General features: G+C 39.2%; 1 protein-coding gene across 7 annotated transcripts in view; it reads left to right on the forward strand.

Moving 5' to 3' along the window:
• Window positions 1–229: 229 nt before the first annotated feature.
• The window catches only part of LOC127438962 (transcription factor E2-alpha-like), a 30,425-nt gene continuing 11,990 nt past the window's right edge, over window positions 230–18,664 (forward strand). The window contains exons 1-12 of one of the 7 annotated variants that reach the window (XM_051694911.1): window positions 230–777; window positions 5,435–5,531; window positions 7,008–7,080; window positions 11,027–11,094; window positions 11,198–11,270; window positions 11,534–11,574; window positions 11,700–11,832; window positions 14,027–14,073; window positions 17,082–17,181; window positions 17,498–17,634; window positions 17,795–17,891; window positions 18,132–18,190. In XM_051694911.1, the coding sequence (XP_051550871.1) occupies window positions 5,457–5,531; window positions 7,008–7,080; window positions 11,027–11,094; window positions 11,198–11,270; window positions 11,534–11,574; window positions 11,700–11,832; window positions 14,027–14,073; window positions 17,082–17,181; window positions 17,498–17,634; window positions 17,795–17,891; window positions 18,132–18,190 (903 nt within the window). In that variant the 5' untranslated portion in view covers window positions 230–777; window positions 5,435–5,456. Of the gene's footprint in view, window positions 778–5,434; window positions 5,532–7,007; window positions 7,081–11,026; window positions 11,095–11,197; window positions 11,271–11,533; window positions 11,575–11,699; window positions 11,833–14,026; window positions 14,074–17,081; window positions 17,182–17,497; window positions 17,635–17,794; window positions 17,892–18,131; window positions 18,191–18,664 lie in introns of those variants that run through there. The other 6 variants (XM_051694907.1, XM_051694906.1, XM_051694908.1 and 3 more) reach the window with 6 other exon arrangements.

Here is an 18,664-nt window from a genome sequence, read left to right on the forward strand (position 1 = left end):
AAGCGCGGGCGTCGACGTTAACCAGAGTGATAAAATGATGTCACGCAGGCTGTGCTCTGGCCCCTTCAGTCAGCCTCACTGAACACACAGCGTTCGTCATGAAATGGGCGGGTCTGGAGTGAATATACTTGTGACTATTGGACGTTCCAACTGCCCATCACTTTTCCTCACCTTCCTATTGGCCAGTGGCGTGCGGGTTTATCTCTCCATCGCTTGCTGCTCCAGTATAAATGCCGCTTACTTTTCTACCATCAACCTCCGCCGGAAATTATAGTTCCTACAATCAATTCTTGTTTCACTGAAACCATACGTATTATATCTAGACTGATAGACGTTAACAACCATTGTGCGCGTGCTGATTCAACTCGTCCATTTTCATTGGCAGACGCTGACGGAAAAACTCTTGACTCCCCTGGGCACATGAAACTGGACACCCGAGCGTTTGAGGCCCCTCTTTCCATGCGGAGGAATACATTGTTGCTGCTCACAATGTGGATGGAGGTGGTCAAGATGTCTACTAGAAGAATGAATTCACCTCAATTGTAACAACATAAAGGAAGTCGTGGCGCGAGACTGTTTGGATACTGACGTGCAACATTGTATTTATGACGTCGGTGTTTTGAAGGAGGATGTCAAAGCAGGAATAAGACACATTGTTGCGGCCATCCAACGCTTTTAATGTGCCGTGCCTCAAATTCTTTCAAGTTTTATGGTTTTTCCCTACGAGACTCAACCTTTCTTTTTGAACTACTGGATGAAGACATCTGATAAACAGAGGTACTGCTTTTGGGGGGGCTGTTGTGTAGTGCTTTATTTGGATGCAAGCTTAAGTATTTCAGTCGCACATTTAGATCAGAGAAGTCCTATTATTGCATGTTGAACTTCCATCGCCCATTTAACAAGTTTTTGGGATGTCTGATTATGGAAGTGGGGGGGGGGGGGGGGTGCAGTGTTATTTTTTTTTATTTTTATTTTTTTTGCGTGGTGGCTGTGGTGGTGAGAAATCCTGCCCAGTGTGTGTTTTTTTTTTTTTTTTTTTTTGTGCTGGTGGTCTTTAACCCAGTTATATCCTAACAGAAATGACTTTGTCCTTTTTATCAAAGTAAGGATTAGTTTGATGGTGCACCGACCTGTACGTTTCCCCGAGTTTACATGACTAGTTAAGAGCAAGAGCTGTCAGTGCAAAATTAATCCGCAAATTACTATCGATTTAAAGTGTGTCTAAAATGTGTGATTTTTAAACCGTTCTAACTTCATACTAAACTTAAGTGTCGAGTTGTGGTGCTTTGTGTCCAGGTCTGTTCTTCACAAAGCCTTAAGGTTAATTTAGTTTATTGCATTTTTTTTTGGCAGGAAATTCCTCATGCCCCCCCAACCCCCACTCGCATTATTAAATTGCGCCTCTCGTGAAGAAAAGTTGACATTTTGTCGCCGTACTTTATCAACTTGTTAGGCAGTCGCGTTTTATTTTCCTTCAAAGCTTGCACATTTATCTCAAAACGCATGAATAATTGAGTTATTGACGGAACGCCTGGTTACGACCGATAATTATGCGGTCCTTATCAAAATGACGTGTCCGCGCGATTGATAATGGCATTTTGGTTTTAAAAATGATTCGCTATCAGACATAATATAACAAGTTTACAGGGGAGAATAAATATTGACATTGTTCCAGTCAGGGTGAAGCTTAAACCTGCTTATGTTATGTTATGAGTTTTAACATATCTACACGTTAAAAAAATTCGACATTTCCATGATCTATTTGCCGTACTTTGTAATTATAACAGGGGTTTTGTCCGGTGCTATTAATAATGGGTTAGTGGACACTAGCACTTTTGCTTTCACTCACAACCACTGATTTAATTGCACTGGACTAAAGACATTTTATCGAGAGAAAATACATTTTAATACATCTCACGTGTCTGAAAGGAGCTTTTACCGTGGCCTTCACCTCTCACGTCCAGCAGGACTTTTCTTATCACTTAAAACAACTCTTATGTCTATAGCTTCTTAGCCTTTTCACACAGTTTGCACTGAAAAAAATAGCGTTTTTTTTTTCCAAGGGATTGGCTTGATTTTGATTGGCCTGCTTTTGAGGGGGATTCGGGCCCTTATCTTCCTTGTCCTTCGACTTGAGGGGCCACTTTCTGCTTTTCATTTGGGTGTCTCGCGGTTAGAAACCATTGCGAATTAAAAATAAAAACCCTAGGAAGGTGTAAACCCCTTTTATTTTAGCTTTTGACTCCTAATAGTGTTATAATCAAACTGTTTAAAGAAACAAATGGCTTGGCAATATAAAGAAGGACTGCAAAACACACCACCTGTTGGCATGCGGACGCATACAGGCTTCCATAAGATGTCCCTTAAAAAAGTTGCTTCTGTTAGTTTTAATGTACAAAAAGGGCGACTAAAAAAAAAAAATGCTCTTTATGTAAATCTTTCTCTACCTGTCTGATGATCTCCTTTTTATTCAAATTCACTGGCCATATAACTATAACTCGTACACAGGATAGAGATGTTCAATAAGTTAAGGGTATGGATTTGCATGTTCCATGTGGTGATGTGATATGGTTGCATGGAAACTGATTGACTGTCGGTGGTGATTTCTTTTTTCATTGCTGCTCTAATGTTGTGTAACAAAATAATATTAATAATAACTATGATTGATAGTACATCAGACCATAAATTGGTTAAGTGTAAATACTCAGGGACTAGCTCTCTAAAAAGTTGAAAATGTATAAAAAAAAAAGGCTGTCTGAACAAATCAAACCCTTTAATAATCATTGGTTAATAATGCATTATAATTTAAGAGATAGTGTTCGGGCTACAGAATCAAATTATTTTTAGAATGCTTGTTTACAAGCAACAGGTATAATCTCTAGATAGAGGTAGACCGATATTTCAGTTTTGCCGATTAATTGGTGCCGATGGTTGCTTTTTGGAACTATTGGTTATTGGCAAAATCTATATTGATAGATGCAGATGGCTAGCCCTGGAGAATTCTACAGTTAGAACACAAGTCTCCATTTCGAAAAATGAGTCCCTCGGTAAATTTCGGGTTGGTTTATAGTAAAAAGTTCAGTGTTCTGCACCAAATTATTTTTTTTTCTGGTTATTATTATTTTGGTTGCAAAATAAACTGCATCTTTTTTTTTAAACATTTCTAGAAATGTATTTTTAAAAACTTTTAGCCAATTAATCGGTTGTCTGCCTTTTCCACTACCTTAGTTATCGTATCGGCGAAATTCACTATTGGTCAAGCTCTATCCCTAGATGCCTAATTTTTCTTTTGCTAAACATAATGAGTTACCCAACTAATTGTATAGAGTAAAATCCACAGGTACTGCCAAATCAATTATCAGGCAAGTTTAAGATTAAGATTAAATTCTTGGAAAATGATTAACAACTTGGCACTGGGCACTTCTTTAAAACATCATTAAGCAGTGTCGAGTTAAATGAAATCTGCGTTTTCATAAACAATCCCATTTTTTGTTTGCAACAAGAAATGTGGGAGATTTAAAAACACGCAGTGTGTGTAACATCATGTTAAAACTTTACTCTATTGGCACAGTTGAAGTCGGAACTTTACATACACCTTAGCCAAATACATTTAAACTCAGTTTTTCACAATTCCTGACATTTAATCATAGAAAACATTCCCTGTCTTAGGTCAGTTAGGATCACTACTTTATTTTAAGAATGTGAAATGTTAGAATAATAGTTGATAATTATTTATTTCAGCTTTTATTTCTTTCATCACATTCCCAGTGGGTCAGAAGTTTACATACACTTTGTTAGATTTGGTAGCATTGCCTTTAAATTGTTTAACTTGGGTCAAACATTTTGGGTTGCCTTCCACAAGCTTCTCACAATAAGTTGCTGAAATTTTGGCCCATTCCTCCAGACAGAACTGGTGTAACTGAGTCACGTTTGTAGGCCTCCTTGTTCGCACATGCTTTTTCAGTTCTGCCCACAAGTGTCTATTGGATTGAGGTCAGAGCTTTGTGATGGCCACTCCAATACCTTGACTTTGTTGTCCTTAAGCCATTTTGCCACAACTTCGGAGGTATGCTTGGGGTCATTGTCCATTTGGAAGACCCATTTGTGACCGAACTTTAACTTCCTGGCTGATGTCTTGAAATGTTTCTTCAATGTATCCACATCATTGTCCTTTCTCATGATGCCATCCATTTTGTGAAGTGCACCAGTCCCTCCCGCAGCAAAGCACCCCCACAACATGATGCTGCCAACCCCATGCTTCACGGTTGGGATGGTGTTCTTCAGCTTGCAAGCCTCACCCTTTTTCCTCCAAACATAAAGATGGTCATTATGGTCAAACAGTTAAATTTTTTTGTTTCATCAGATCAGAGGATATTTCTCCAAAAAGTAAGGTCTTTGTTCCCATGCCCCCTCTTGCAAACTGTAGTCTGGCTTTTGTATGGTGATTTTGGGGCAGTGTCTTCCTCCTTGCTGGGCAGCCTTTCAGGTTATGTCGATATAGGACTCGTTTTACTGTGGATATAGATACTTGTCTACCTGTTTCCTCCAGCATCATCACAAGGTCCTTTTCTGTTGTTCTGGGATTGATTTGCACTTTTCGCACCAAACTACGTTCATCTCTAGGAGACAGAATGAGTCTCCTTCCTGAGCGGTATGATGGCTGCGTGGTCCCGTGGTGTTTATACTTGCGTACTGTTGTTTGTATAGATGAACATGGTACATTTGGGTGTTTGGAAATTGCTCCCAAGGATGAACCAGACTTGTGGAGGTCCACAATTTTTTTGGGGGTCTTGGCTGATTTCTTTTGATTTTCCCATGATGTCAAGCAAAGAAACACTGAGTTTGAAGGTAGGCCTTAAATACATCCACAGGTTCACCTCCAATTCAGTACACCTCCTATCAGGAGCTAATTGTCTAAAGGCTTGACATCATTTTCTGGAATTTTCCAAGCTGCTTAAATGCACAGTTAACTAACTTAGTGTATGTACACATCTGACCCACTGGAATTGTGATATAGTCAATTTAAAGTGATACAGTCTGTAAAAAATTGTTGGAAAAATTACTCGTGTCATGCACAAAGTAGATGTCCTAAACAACTTGCGAAAACTATAGTTTGCTAATATTAAATCTGTGGAGTGGTTAAAAAAGAGTTTTAATGACTTCAACCTAAGTATATGTAAACTTCTGACTTCAACTGTATATTCAGCAAGGAAACAAGAATTATTTCTGCTACTTCTGAGTTTGTAACCATTGAGCCCATATGCTGCTAATATTCTCTTATGTGATGTAAGATATAAGCTACAATATACTTCATCCACTTCTATTCACTATTCCATATGAGGACACTCGACTTGCACTTCATCACTGCTTTTCTCATTCACCTGGTCTTCTGATGGCTCATCCCAGCTGTGTCTCGCTCGTCTTTCTCCTTCAGGGTGCTTTAAAGACAGAGGGGTATGACTGAGCCACACCAGAGAATGACTACAGTGGGAACAGATAAGGAACTCAGCGACCTGTTGGATTTTAGTGCGGTAAGGAAGAGAGTATGGTTACGAGTTGAGTTGTTGTCTATTGACATTGATCTGGACAAATCTCTCTCTCTCTCTCTCTCTCTCTCTCTCTCTCTCTCTCTCTGTCTCTGTCTCTCACAAAAGAACGGCTTATTATTTTGAGTTGTGTCCGCCCTTAATCTCCTCCACTTAATCTGACCTCATAGTCAGAGTTTTGTTTTCTGCTTGGCGGTTTATCTTTATTCCTGTTTCTCTTTGGACCGATTGGAGCTCACGTCACAACATTGATTATATGAGAGTGTTGTTGGTGGTTATAAACATTTTAATGGATCATTAAATCATGTGCCATCCCCCGACTAGGGCCCAAGAAAGGACAGTTTGACATACATTGCAAAAAAATTTGACGGATTCCACTTTATGGGGCTGCCATTTGAAACGTCTTTAGTACAATAACTGTAACTCATTCTGCTCTGGTTTTAACGTCTCGCCAATTTTAACAAATATTTCCTTTATACCTCCCATTTATTTTTTTCTAATTTCACCTGTGGATAAAATTAGATTATTCTTGGCAGTCATGCCATCCTAAATAGCATAAAAAAATAAGGAATATAAAATGTTAAACGCTTGATTCAGTGGCTCGACTATGCTTAATTTATTGCTTTGGAAAATTGCCAACTACTGAAGCAGGGAATCAATTAAGACAATACATCAATAATCAGATGCGCCAAAGAGAATGCATTATGATCTCACATCTAATTACAAAGTGTTGATGGTTTAGTTAGTCCCTCAAATTGCATTAGCTTTCGAGCTAGGAGCCCTTTAGAATATGGCAACCAGAGGATTTGCAGAGTATGTATTCAGTTTCTCCTTAATGGTGGTGCAAAAGATGTTTCTCCACACCAGAAAGTCCCTCCCATGATGCACCATGCAAGTCTAGCACCATTGCTGATAACAGGTTTCAATTAAACTTTTTGTGGTACAAGACAAGGGGAGACTTCAAAGAGCCCTGCCTTATGTACAACTATATGATGTCTGTTTTCTTTCAGATTGATAAATTCTCTAACCTAGTTGTATCTGGTAAAAGAAAAATTGCATGCCCTTTAACATTAAACTTTTGAAGAAGCTAAGCTTGAAGTTGCATTGCGGGAATCCCCAATAATGCTACTGAAAATAATCTAGATGTAGATCCCTGTCTGTGAGCACCTGTTGATCTGATATGCTGCCAGCATATCATTATACTTTGTTTTTTGTCATGCCTTTCCATCTCTTGGCCATGAGCCCATAAGTATGTATTTGACGCATAGTCTTTTAGCACAGACAACGGCAGGCGTATTCGTGTTGACTCGCAGACCCTGACTATCCGCATGTTTAGAAATACTAGGCTGTACACGGAGGGTTGCCGCGTACTTTGCGGAAGACGAAATTTGCGCCACGTGGAAAACAGAAGTATATTTTGACCTGTAAACTCAGCTTCTGCTTTTCCTTTCTCTACCATAGATGTTTGCGCCCCCTGTGGCCAATGGGAAAAATAGGCCAACCACACTTGCCAGCAGTCAGTTTGGTGGTTCAGGTAAGCCTTTACTACTAAATGCATTGCCTTTTATCAACAGTGGTTTCACTAGAAATTTCCTGTGTACCACTTGAATTTTGAAATAGACACCCATTTTATGAGTAGAAAATGGTGTTCTTCATGGGGAAATATGGTGTTTGGGCCAGTTGCTAAGTGCTCGTTCATATCAACAGAGAAAGAGGGCATGCCGTTTCTTGTTTTCCTAAACCCCCTCTTTTATGAATACACCATAGTGTATCTAGAGTCAAAGCTCGGGGCAGTTTGGATCCCTTTGAACTGGCTGTTCAGTTGAAACACCTATTGCACAAACTTGTAGGAGTTTACATCGTAAAAACCTTGTTAGGGACTGTTTAAAAAAAATGTATATACATATTGTACATACATTTTATGTAGCAGTTTAGTTATATGCAGCTGCATAATAGTTGGGGTTTGTTATCCCAAAACCGCTCTTATTGTTAATGAAAAATTATGTTTCATGAGTTGTTTCCAAGTTCTTTTTTGGATTAACCAGTTACACCACCCACTTTTAAATGTTTATTTATGGCACCCATTGTAAGCACAAATTTCTCCAATTCATATGAATAAAATGTTTTACAAGGCCTTCTAATGCACTTGTGAGTCTATCCAGCTTCCCTGTCCGTTTCTCAATCGACACTCCAAACATTACCCTTGAATAAGAACAATCTGAGAACAAAGACTTAAATAAAGGCCTTACGGTCTTCAAACGATTCCCTCCACCCCAGAGCATAAAACACTCCTCCCCTCACACAAGAAAACACTTTCTCTCCCTGCCAACTGACAGGAAATGGACCCACTCTTGAAACAAAGCTCTTTAATACCTCCCACCACCCTGCAGGAGGCCCGCATGAAAACAGCAAAAGAAACCCTGTGAAAGATCACCAGCTTCACTCTCGGTCTGTGGCGGCCTAAAGTGCTGATTACATAGCAGGGCCAAGCTAATGTCTCAGTTTGAGATTTTATTGCCAGAGCTACCTGACACAGAGGTGACCCCAACTCTTAAATCTGTCACTTGTGAGATGCTTCTAGAAGATCCCCACATCAGTCAGCATATACTTTACCCTGTGAACATGGTATTACAGAATATGACATGTGATCACAATCGTTATCGAGAAACAAAGGTCTAAGGGACAGTTCCTCAACAGTATTCCATTGAACTCTTACAGGAATCTTAAAGAATATTCCGGGTTCCGTACAAGTTAAGCTCAGTCGACAGCATTTGTGGCATAATTTTGAATACCATAGGAAATAATTTTCGTCTCATTTATAAAAAAATAAATAAAAATAAATAAAAAAAAAACTTGCAGCTATTGTAAGGCACTTACTGTAAAGCACAATTGAAGTGAATGGGGCCAGTCCCATTAATGTTAAAATGAACATAATTTAGAAAGTATAGCCGCAAGACGTAAACATTATTCTTGTTAACATGATTATAGTGTGATAAAATCACTTACCTTATAACAAATATTTTGCCACAAATGCTGTTAATTGAGCTTAACTTGTACTGAACCCGGAACATTCCTGAAAGATCATTGTTTTCAAGGAACATAAAGGTGTAATCTTGAAATCTTTTCAGAGGCAACTTCGAACTGTACTATAGGAATTGGCCTGAACTTAAACTATATACAGTCTCCTATATGCAACAATGGAAACTGAAAATCCAGAAAGACCTCTTCAGAGGAAGAAGTGGCCTTCAGAAGTGCATCTGTTCCTCAAGACAAAAGTGCTTGGAAGAGTGCTAATTGCATTAAGCCATCAACACCCCCTTCCTTGGGCATAACTGTGCTGTTTGCGGGAGTCCTTGCATGGGAGGAATTCACCAGGCGTCCTCTCACTCTCCTCCACAGCTGCCCGACCCGTCGCCACTGGGGACAGAGCCCATTTTCCCCCGGTCACACCACTAAACCATCACTCACACGCAAGCACATTTCAGATTGTGAGTCTTGATGGCTTCACTTTTGATATCTGCTGTGATCTGAACTTTTATTATGGCATGCTGTGTAGCTGCTGTATTTGAAAGCATGTGTAAAGGAACTGATCTTTTCTCCATGCAGGAAATGGAATCCATTCCTGCTAGACGAAATATGAAGTCTTTATAGAAGCTATTTTGATGCTTACTTGCATAAAAACGGCAAATAATGCAGCAAATAACTCAAAAGATAAATCATGTTGTATCCTCGAAGGCCTTGTATCTACAAAAGTAAATTTGCCAGAAATGCACCAGTTCAGTTTGTTAATATCGGGGTTCCCATGGTCATCATATCATCACCGTCTGATGAAAAGCTCCAAAAAATAAATTTTTCAAGAGCATGGAAAAACTTTTTTTCTCATAAACAATCTTACAAAATGAATAGAAAATAACATAATTAGTCACCTTTATTACCATAAATAGAATTCTATCATTACATATCAGTTGGTGAACTATTCGATATTTTAATTGGACTTGCATGGATTTTTGTTAGCCAATGTGGACATACACGGTTTCCTTATCATGGGTTCCAATGGCGCATGTTCAGTTACAGACTCGAGTCTAACTGTTCGTGTTCCCAGAACTTAGTTGGTAGGTTATTGATTGCTAGAGAATTTATTTTTGGATATAATCTGAGCTTTCACTTAATGTTTTAGATCGAAAGTTTTATTCCTAGGGTGTATAGTCCGGTTATTAAGTGGAGAGTTCGGTTTCGAGATGCATTTTCAGGGTCCAACGCATAAATTGCCAGTCCTAGTGATACTCAGCTATTAAATATTACAACTTGCTTGGAAGCCATAGTGATGGCTGGTATGTGAGCAAATCATTCTGAGGCGAGAATCATTCTACTTTTCAATTGATTTTTCAAACCAGTCCACAAATCAGTCTAAATGATTCTGTCTTATCACAATTGACTGGGAATGTCATTGAAATTCATTCATAAAGTGTGAATACCCCGTAATATGATCATTCATAGAAAAATCCACCATTGTAACAGCTCTACTGACAAATCCAATCCAAAGTCATTTGCTATGTTAAACATCTTATATGGTCCTTCAACACTGCCTCTGAATCTTCCTGCCACTTCATTTTCCCCACATAAGATCATTCTGCCAGGGAGATTCTTTCACTCACTCAGTCAGTGCCCACTTCATTTCCCATGCTGCCTGCGTGGGCTCCATAGATCACGGCTGTCAGCGTGGATGTCGCTATTTGCTCTGCTTTGTTAGCTTCATCACTCATGCTCAGCCTTCAGTGGCCGCTCTGGCTGAGACCCCCTCTTCTCTCACACATTTTTAATTAGACCTAAAAAAAAAAAAAAAAAAAATCAAAAGGAGAATATGAATATTCATTAAGCAACCACATTAATATGCACAATTATGCAAATCAGCATGCAATTAAGCCATGTGTCTTTGGAGAGCTTTGCATTAAGGCATAAGACAGGAGGGAGCAGGAAATGCTTTATGAAGAATTTCTACTCCAGTACACTTGAAAACATTAACAGGAACATTTTCGAAAATCAATATTTCTGCATATTGACACCTTTTAAAACAGTCTCGTATCATGGATCCCATAAACTTAGACCTCTATTCTCCACATGGGTCTCCATTCTCAATAATACAATGATGCTAATTTTGCAATTCTTTGATCAGCATGTTTTTGTTCTGCTTTCCATGATATTCCTAGCCCCCCCCCCCCCCCCCCAACTCTCATCTTAATGAGATCCAGTGACTGAATGCTCCCTTTATGGACAGTGATGTTGAGGCTTGCTGAATGACATGGATATTAGTGTAGTGTGATGGTTTTATGAGTTACAGAGACTGTTCGACACGCACTGAGACCTGGCCACCAAACGTCCAATGAACAGAGAATTAAGAAAATCCTTGATGTGAAGGTGCTGATGCCTGCCAGAAGTGCAAAATTCAGCTTTTGATTGCTTGCATTCTTCATATGTTGTAGGTATGGATGAACGTAGCAGCCCATGGACTGCTGGAGATCAAAACAGTCCCTCCTTCAACCAGGTACGGGTAAGCACAATCTAGACCGAATGCCAAAGCCTTATTGCTTATTTGATGGTGTTGTTTGGCTATATTTTATAGTATTGACAAGACTTTGCCTTGGTTTTTCCAGAACTATGGAGAGGGCTCTCACTTCAGTGAACATGATGGACTCTCTTCCCCATTCCTTGGCACAGGGATTAGTGGTGAGTTTTTACCAAGTGTTTGGTCAGTTGGTCTCAAGGGCGCTGATGTAGAAACTCCCCCATGGTTTGCAGAGAAGTTGCTCAGGGTAGATGAGCTCATTTTTGGCCATACAGAGAAGGTTTACTTATAGCCTTCACACAGTGTTCTTGAATTAATCTGCTTGCAATCTTTAGGCCTTTATTTTAGAATGAAATCCGTTTCACAATTCTTTATTGAAATCAATCACGTATCTATTAAATCACAAGATTTGGTTTCCTTTTAGGTAAGAATGAAAGGGGTCCATACTCTTCCTTTGGAGGCCAGGTAAGTTAAATCGGGATGAAGTGCCAAGCTCCATTTCAGAACCTTTTGAAACCTAGTGTCTTTCGTCACCTGCTTGTTGCTCCATTCACTCTTGCGCCAATCTTCCGTCCTGTTGTTCCTTGTAGCCGGGGTTCCTGCCCTCAGACATCGCCATGCCCTCTGCAGATGCCATGTCGCCATCTGGCCTGAAATCCGGCTCACAGGTCTATCCCTCATACCCCAACAACCCTCGGAGACGTACCTCAGATGGAGGCATGGGTAAATATTAGGAAATATTAGCAAACTCTAACTAGACTTGCATCAGATCAGTCAGTATCCATTTATTTGGAAAAATTCTACAATGCTGTGAAAAAGTATTTGTCCCCATCCTGATTATATTGTATATCTCATATATAAATTGTTTCAAAAATTCAAACAAAATCTAACATAAAACAAAGGCAATCTGAGTAAATGCAAGTTTTTAAATGAAAATGTTATTTATTAAAGCAAAACATTTATCTAATACCGACTGGGCCTGTGGAAAAAGTATGAAAAGTTACTAAATCCCCAAATCTATGAAACTGCATTCATAATGGGGTTCAGCTGGACTAGACACACCCAGGCCTGATTACTGCCACTGTTGTTCAATCAAATCAACACCTAAATAGAACTTAATCAGCAGCATGAAGTTGGTTAAATGGTCTCACCCAGTAGCACACTATGCCAAAGTTCAAAAATTCCAGAAATGAGGAAAAAGGTGATTGAAATACATCAGTCTTGGAAGGGTTACAAAGCTATTTCAAAGTCTCTGGTACTCCAAAGTCAGTGAGAGCCATTATCTCCAAATGGAGAAAACTTGGCACAGTAGTGAACCTTCCCAGAAGTGGCCGACCCTCCATAATTCCTCCAAGAGCACAGCGACGACTCATCCAGAAAGTTTCAAAAAAGCCAAGGACAACATCCAAGGAACTGCAGGCCTCTTTTGCATCAATCGAAGGAATGTCGAATTTCAGTTCATGACTCCACTATCAGAAAGACATTGGCCAAAAATGCCATCCATGGAAGAGTGGCGAGGTGAAAACCACTGCTAACCCAGTAGAACATTAAGGCTCATCTGAATTTTGCCAAAACACACCTTGATGGTCCTCAAAGTTTTTGGGAGAATGTTCTGTGGACTGATGAGTCAAAAGTAGAACTGTTTGGAAGACAGGTGTCCTGTTACATCTGGTGTAAATCAAACACTGAAATCCACAAAAAGAACATCATACCTATGGTCAAGCATGGTGGTGGTAGTGTGATGGTGTGGGGATGCTTTGCTGCTTCAGGGTGACTTGCAGTAACTGAGGGAAACATGAATTCTTCTTTCTACCAGAAAATTCTAAAGGAGAATGTCAGGTCAACCTGATTTGAACCCTATTGATGTGCTGTGGCAGGAACTTAAACGGGAAGTTCATGCTGGAAAACCCTCCAATGTGGCTGAAGTAAAGCAGTTCTGCAAAGAAGAGTGGGCCAAAATTCCACCACAGCGTTGTGAATGTCTGATCTCCAGTTATCCGCAATGTTTGCTTGCAGTTTTTGCTGCTAAAGGTGGTACAACCAAACTATTAAGTTTAAGGGGGCAGTTAGATTTTCATATGGGTGATATAGGTGTTTGTTAACTTTTTTTGCTTCAATAAAAAAAATATACACTGGTGGCCAAATTGTTTTAGTAATGTACAGATTTTGCTGTTTCGGAAGGAAATTGGTATTTTATTTCACCAATGTGGCATTCAACTGATCACAAAGTATAGTCAGGACATTAGTGATGTAAAAAACTGCACCATCACTATTTTAAAAGTAATTTTTGATCAAATCTAGACAGGTCCCATTTCCAGCAGCCATCACTCCAACACCTTATCCTTGAGTAATCGTGCTAAATTGCTAATTTTGTACTACAAATTCACTTGCCATTATATCAAACACAGTTGAAAGCTATATGGTTTGTTAAATTAAGCTTAACATTGTCTTTGTGTTTGTTTTTGAGTTGCCACAGTATGCAATAGACTGGCATGTCTTAAGGTCAATATTAGGTCAAAATGGCAAAAAAGAAACAGCTTTCTCTAGAATCTGGTCAGTCAATCATTGTTTTAAGGAATGAAGGCTATACAATGCTTGATTTCATACAAAGGTGTACACTACAGTCTTCAAAGACAAAGGACAACTGGCTCTAACAAGGACAGAAAGAGATGTGGAAGGCCAGATGTAAAAGTACCAATTTCTTTCCATAAGAGCAAAGTCTGTACATTATTCCAAACATTTGGCCACCAGTGTATATTTGAAAGCTGTATTTTGTTTTACTCAGGTTGCCTTTGTTTTATGTTATCTCGTTTGAAGATCTAAAACAGTTAGTATGAAAAATACACACAAAAAAAAAAGAAATCAGCAAGGGGGCAAATACTTTTTCACAGCACTGTATGTCTACATCTTTTCACAGACCCCCAACCAAAAAAGATCCGAAAGCCACCAGGACTGCCATCTTCTGTGAGTAACACTTCCTAAATCTTCTGACTGTACATTCAACCTTCTGGAACTTGGAACTTCATAAGCAAGATAAATTGTCCATTACAGGACTTCATTTAACAAATTTAAGGAGCTCTTCGAATTCTGTATACTTCTGTTACATCTTGAGCATTCTAAAGGCAAAAGTATGCTTTGGATTCCATGTGCTGCTACTGCAGTTTTTGTAGCCTAATGCTCAGACGTGTATGGGTGGGCAATATTACAAAAACTGGGCTGCACGCCGACAGTCTGCACGGACTGTGGTGATGACATAGCGGCACGTAGAAATTGATACATACTACATGCTGTATATGTACCTGGAGTTGACTGTACGAAAAAGTATCACAAAGCAGTCGTAGCGAAAGCATCTCTACGATCTAACTATCAGTAGAGTATTCTTTGAAATGCTGGAACCCTTGACCGTGTGCACAACATAATTACACATGGAAAAAAAAACAAAGCTTACCCTAGCCTTAACACTAGGCTCATAGCGCATCAACATTATTCAGGGTAGTCGAACGTAAACGCTTCAGTGTTTTTTTTTGTTTTGTTTTTTTTTTATACGTAACCTTAAGACAGTACAACCTATTCAGTGGGTTGTGCTTGTATCCCTAACAGCGTAGTTGTAATTCGAATAAAATTAAATGTGGTCTACCCTGACTAAGGTCCATTGATACAGGTTTTTGCAGAAGTAGAGTTGCATAGTCCTGCGACCATTTGGAAGTCGACATTAACTTGATCAAACGTACAAGTAGCCATACCCCTTCTAAACCATTTCTTTTGAATTGTGGGAGGAGAAACTGTTACGTCTTCGTCTAAATCCACATTAGCTGAACCCCCTGCCCTCTAAAACCCCATACCCAAACACTATCCTTCAGATTTGCCAATGCTAGACCTCATCCTCCCCCTCTACCAAAGTGACCCAGTTGTGAGTCCCCTTGCACCACCCTCTATCTCTCTCTCTCTTGCTTGTCTTAGCTCAGATTAATAGCTGCTGATGAGCTAGGGTTCTCTCTCCTGCTGAATCCCACTCTCTATGGCTCAGTATAACTTCCTTTTGTGCAGCCACAGCATTCTAAAACTAGTCATTGCGTCAACACACCCCTGCGACCTTTAGAATACTTTTTAAATATTATTTTGACATTTAAGTACAAGTTTGGCTCAAAACTGAAGGGATATTGATCCTTAACTTGTCTGGGCTTGCACTGATGTTTTTCAGAGCATCGACAAATCATTTTGAGGATGTACCTTTCCTTACGATATTTAGGGAAGAGTGCCATTCGCATTTTCGTTTTTTCTTTTTAATGTGATTTTTTTTTACATAATCGACCAGTCTATTTTTCTCCACTCCTACCACGTCTTCAGCAAGACCTCTCCCCCCCACCCTTCTCACCCCTCCCCTCTTCAGCCCAGCTGCCTGTGGAGTTGGATGGGCTCCAGGAGCAGGCAGATGGCTCTGTAATTAGAAGTGCATCTCTCCGTTCCCTTCCCACTTCTCCCTGTTAAATCAAATTACAGGCAAAAGAGAAATATCGCTTTGCTGGATTTGTATTCTCCGCTGGCCCGAAACCCACCCGCCCGCCGGCACCCCCTCCCTCCCGAACACTTGCTCATGTATGCACGCATACAGACAAATGTACAAATCATACATGTTAAAACATGCTTAATGGGGAACACAATGTTTGGGGGATTGGTTGGGGGACTGTATGGAGGAATGCTTCATGGCTCCTCTGATTATATAATCGTTCACTTTGCATTCAAAGCTCCCTATCATCATATACTGTATTCCCTATTTAGAGTTTTCTTATTTAATAATTATTTTACGCTCTCTTTTGTATCTTTTACAATTGCAATATAAAGCTATATTACACACTGGAAAGGCAAAACCGTAATCTATAAATCAAATCTGTAACTCATTGGCTTAACTAATTGAAAGACCATTCAAATTATGAAAAATTAATAGTATAAGTAGTAAAGAACTAAAACCTATATGGACTCCTAAATTCCTAGGCTGTCTTTTGGACTGTTTGTATTTGGAAATGACTATTACACACTAACAAAAAAACTAATTTCAACATATAAAAATAACTGCTGTATACTTTTTTTTTTTTTTCTTGTTTTAGCTAATATTTGTAAAAGTGATACTTTTTTTCATAATTTTTTTATACTTGTAATGTCTTAAGGCTAGGGTATACTTAGTTTTTTCACATGCCATTGCGTCTTGCTCACGGTTGAGCGCTCTAGCCTTTCAAAGAATATTTTTGACATCAAGCCTGTATGGACGCACTGAACGCATGTGCACTACGACTGCTTTTGTGATTTTCTTCAGTCAACTCTAGGTGCATACGTAGACAATGCGCACAGAGACAAACTGTCCGTGTGTCTAGACAAACATGGCTACACGTGGACAGTTTGCATGTACTGCGCTGATGATGAAATTTGCGCCACACACTGTACTGAGTTACAGCGTCATGTAGAAAACCGAAGTGTACATTGGTATTTACGTCTTTTGTATTGCCATATGCTTTTTAATTGCAATGTTTTGTATTGTTAAAAATGATCTTCCCTGGTAATGACCTGGTGAAGGACAGGTATTAATATTACACTAAAATTTGATAAAAACAAGAACCTGCCATGCTTATGAAATTTTGTTACCCTATGTATTTTCCTTGATTTGGACTCACTCTCAATGAAGGAGCTCCCTATAGCTGTCCTCCCTCTTCTCTTTTGGCTCATGGGAGTGCGAGAGGAAGCTCCGACTGTGCCATGAGATGGCCGTGGCACATTTCCCAGCATGCTCTGTTCTCTGTCCCTGACACTTTATCTGAGGGGGCACTATGGAAACACGCGTACACGTCATTTGTACCGAAAATTGTGAGGTGCTTGCCAGTTGTGCACCCATGTGAAAGTGATTTGCTTTGTCCATATGAACCCTTTTGAATGTCATTTTGTTTTTTTATGTCCTTCATGTACCTTGTTCATAAATGTAGGTTTACGTTGCCACCTCTGGTGATGAATTTATCCGCGACAGTGCTGCCTACCCAGGCTCCAAACCTGGCTCTGTGTACCCAGGATCTATTTACATGCAAGGTATGTACATCGTGCATATCCTGCATTTTAAAAACCTCATTTTTTATCTATGTTTAAGCCATAATGTAATACTTATTTCCACTTCTAATATGAATGTTTACATTTCTTGTTCACAAAGTCAGTGCTTGCGCACACATAGATTAGTGACTCGGTAATCTTGTAGTTTTTTATTTGTTATTTGATTTGAAGTCGCAAGCATGCACAAAGACAAATGTTTATATGGATTATAATATCAAGTCTGCATTAGTTCATACGAAGGCTGGTTATATTGATTTGTTTTGGGTTTTTTTTTTCCCATCTGCCCTTGTGTTCGCAGAGGGCCTCCACTCCTCTTCGGACCCCTGGGCCCCCTCCGGATCTTTAGGTCAGTCGGGCTACACGGCCATGTTGGGCAATTCACCACACATCAGTCAACCAGGCTCATTTTCTGCCATCAACCCACAAGACAGGATGGTATGTCATCTGACATGTACATTAGCCGTGCTGTTGTCATGGTTATTCAAAAAGTAATTCTGCTAATATTAAGTTTGTCAATTTGTTTTCGGACTAATAGTAGCTAGATTGCATTTTTGGAGAACAGTTTATATTGTGGCTAATTCCAACTGTTCTGCAGAACTATCCTCTGCATGGAGCGGACATCAATGGTTTCCATTCGGGCTCCACAGCCTACAGTCACACATCCTCTATGAATGGATCAGACAGCCTTATGGGTAAATTACCTGTAGCATTTTAATTTAATAATTATGAATTGAGCTTTGAATTAATAATTTGTAATGGGACCAAACTATTTAAATTTTTGGACTGGCCTGAAAGTTCATTTGGAGGAACTGGCCTTCAGTCAGTGAATTCTACTTTAAATAGTCATTTTTAGCAAGTTATGTATCACCTGAATGGAAATATGACTTAATATGTGCAGTAATGAAGCTAAGTTTTCTCATTGTCTCTCACAGCCAGTAGAGGCTCGGTCGCTGGCAGCTCAGGAGATGAGATTGGCAAAGCTCTTGCTTCGGTGAGTGAGGTTCCATTAATCACCATGAGAGAGTATTTGGCCAGCTGACGCCAATGACTGATACCATTATTCTGTCAGATTTTCAGTGATATTTTTACTTTTAATTATTGATCATTATTAGCCACAGCTCTATTAAATCAAATTCAGTGCTTTTTTTAGTTCACATAACAAGGACAATAACTTTTATTTATTTATTTATTTTATTTTTGTTTTTATTATTATTATTCAATATTAAGATTTAAGGTTAAATGCATATGAATGTGTAGTGAAAGTGTTTATTTTAGGTGTTTTTTACCCAGGTATTATGTATTACAGGTTTTTTGTAGGACTATCGATTTAACACATTAATAGTGTGATTTTAATTATATAAAAAATAATGCGTTAAAAAAAATGTATTCAGTTAATCATGCCCCCGATGTATACTTAAATTCTATAATAAAAGAACCGATTTTTCTAGCATTCGAGCAATTCAAG

The sequence above is a fragment of the Myxocyprinus asiaticus genome, chromosome 50 (assembly GCF_019703515.2).
Source record: "Myxocyprinus asiaticus isolate MX2 ecotype Aquarium Trade chromosome 50, UBuf_Myxa_2, whole genome shotgun sequence".
Classification (NCBI taxonomy): domain Eukaryota; kingdom Metazoa; phylum Chordata; class Actinopteri; order Cypriniformes; family Catostomidae; genus Myxocyprinus; species Myxocyprinus asiaticus.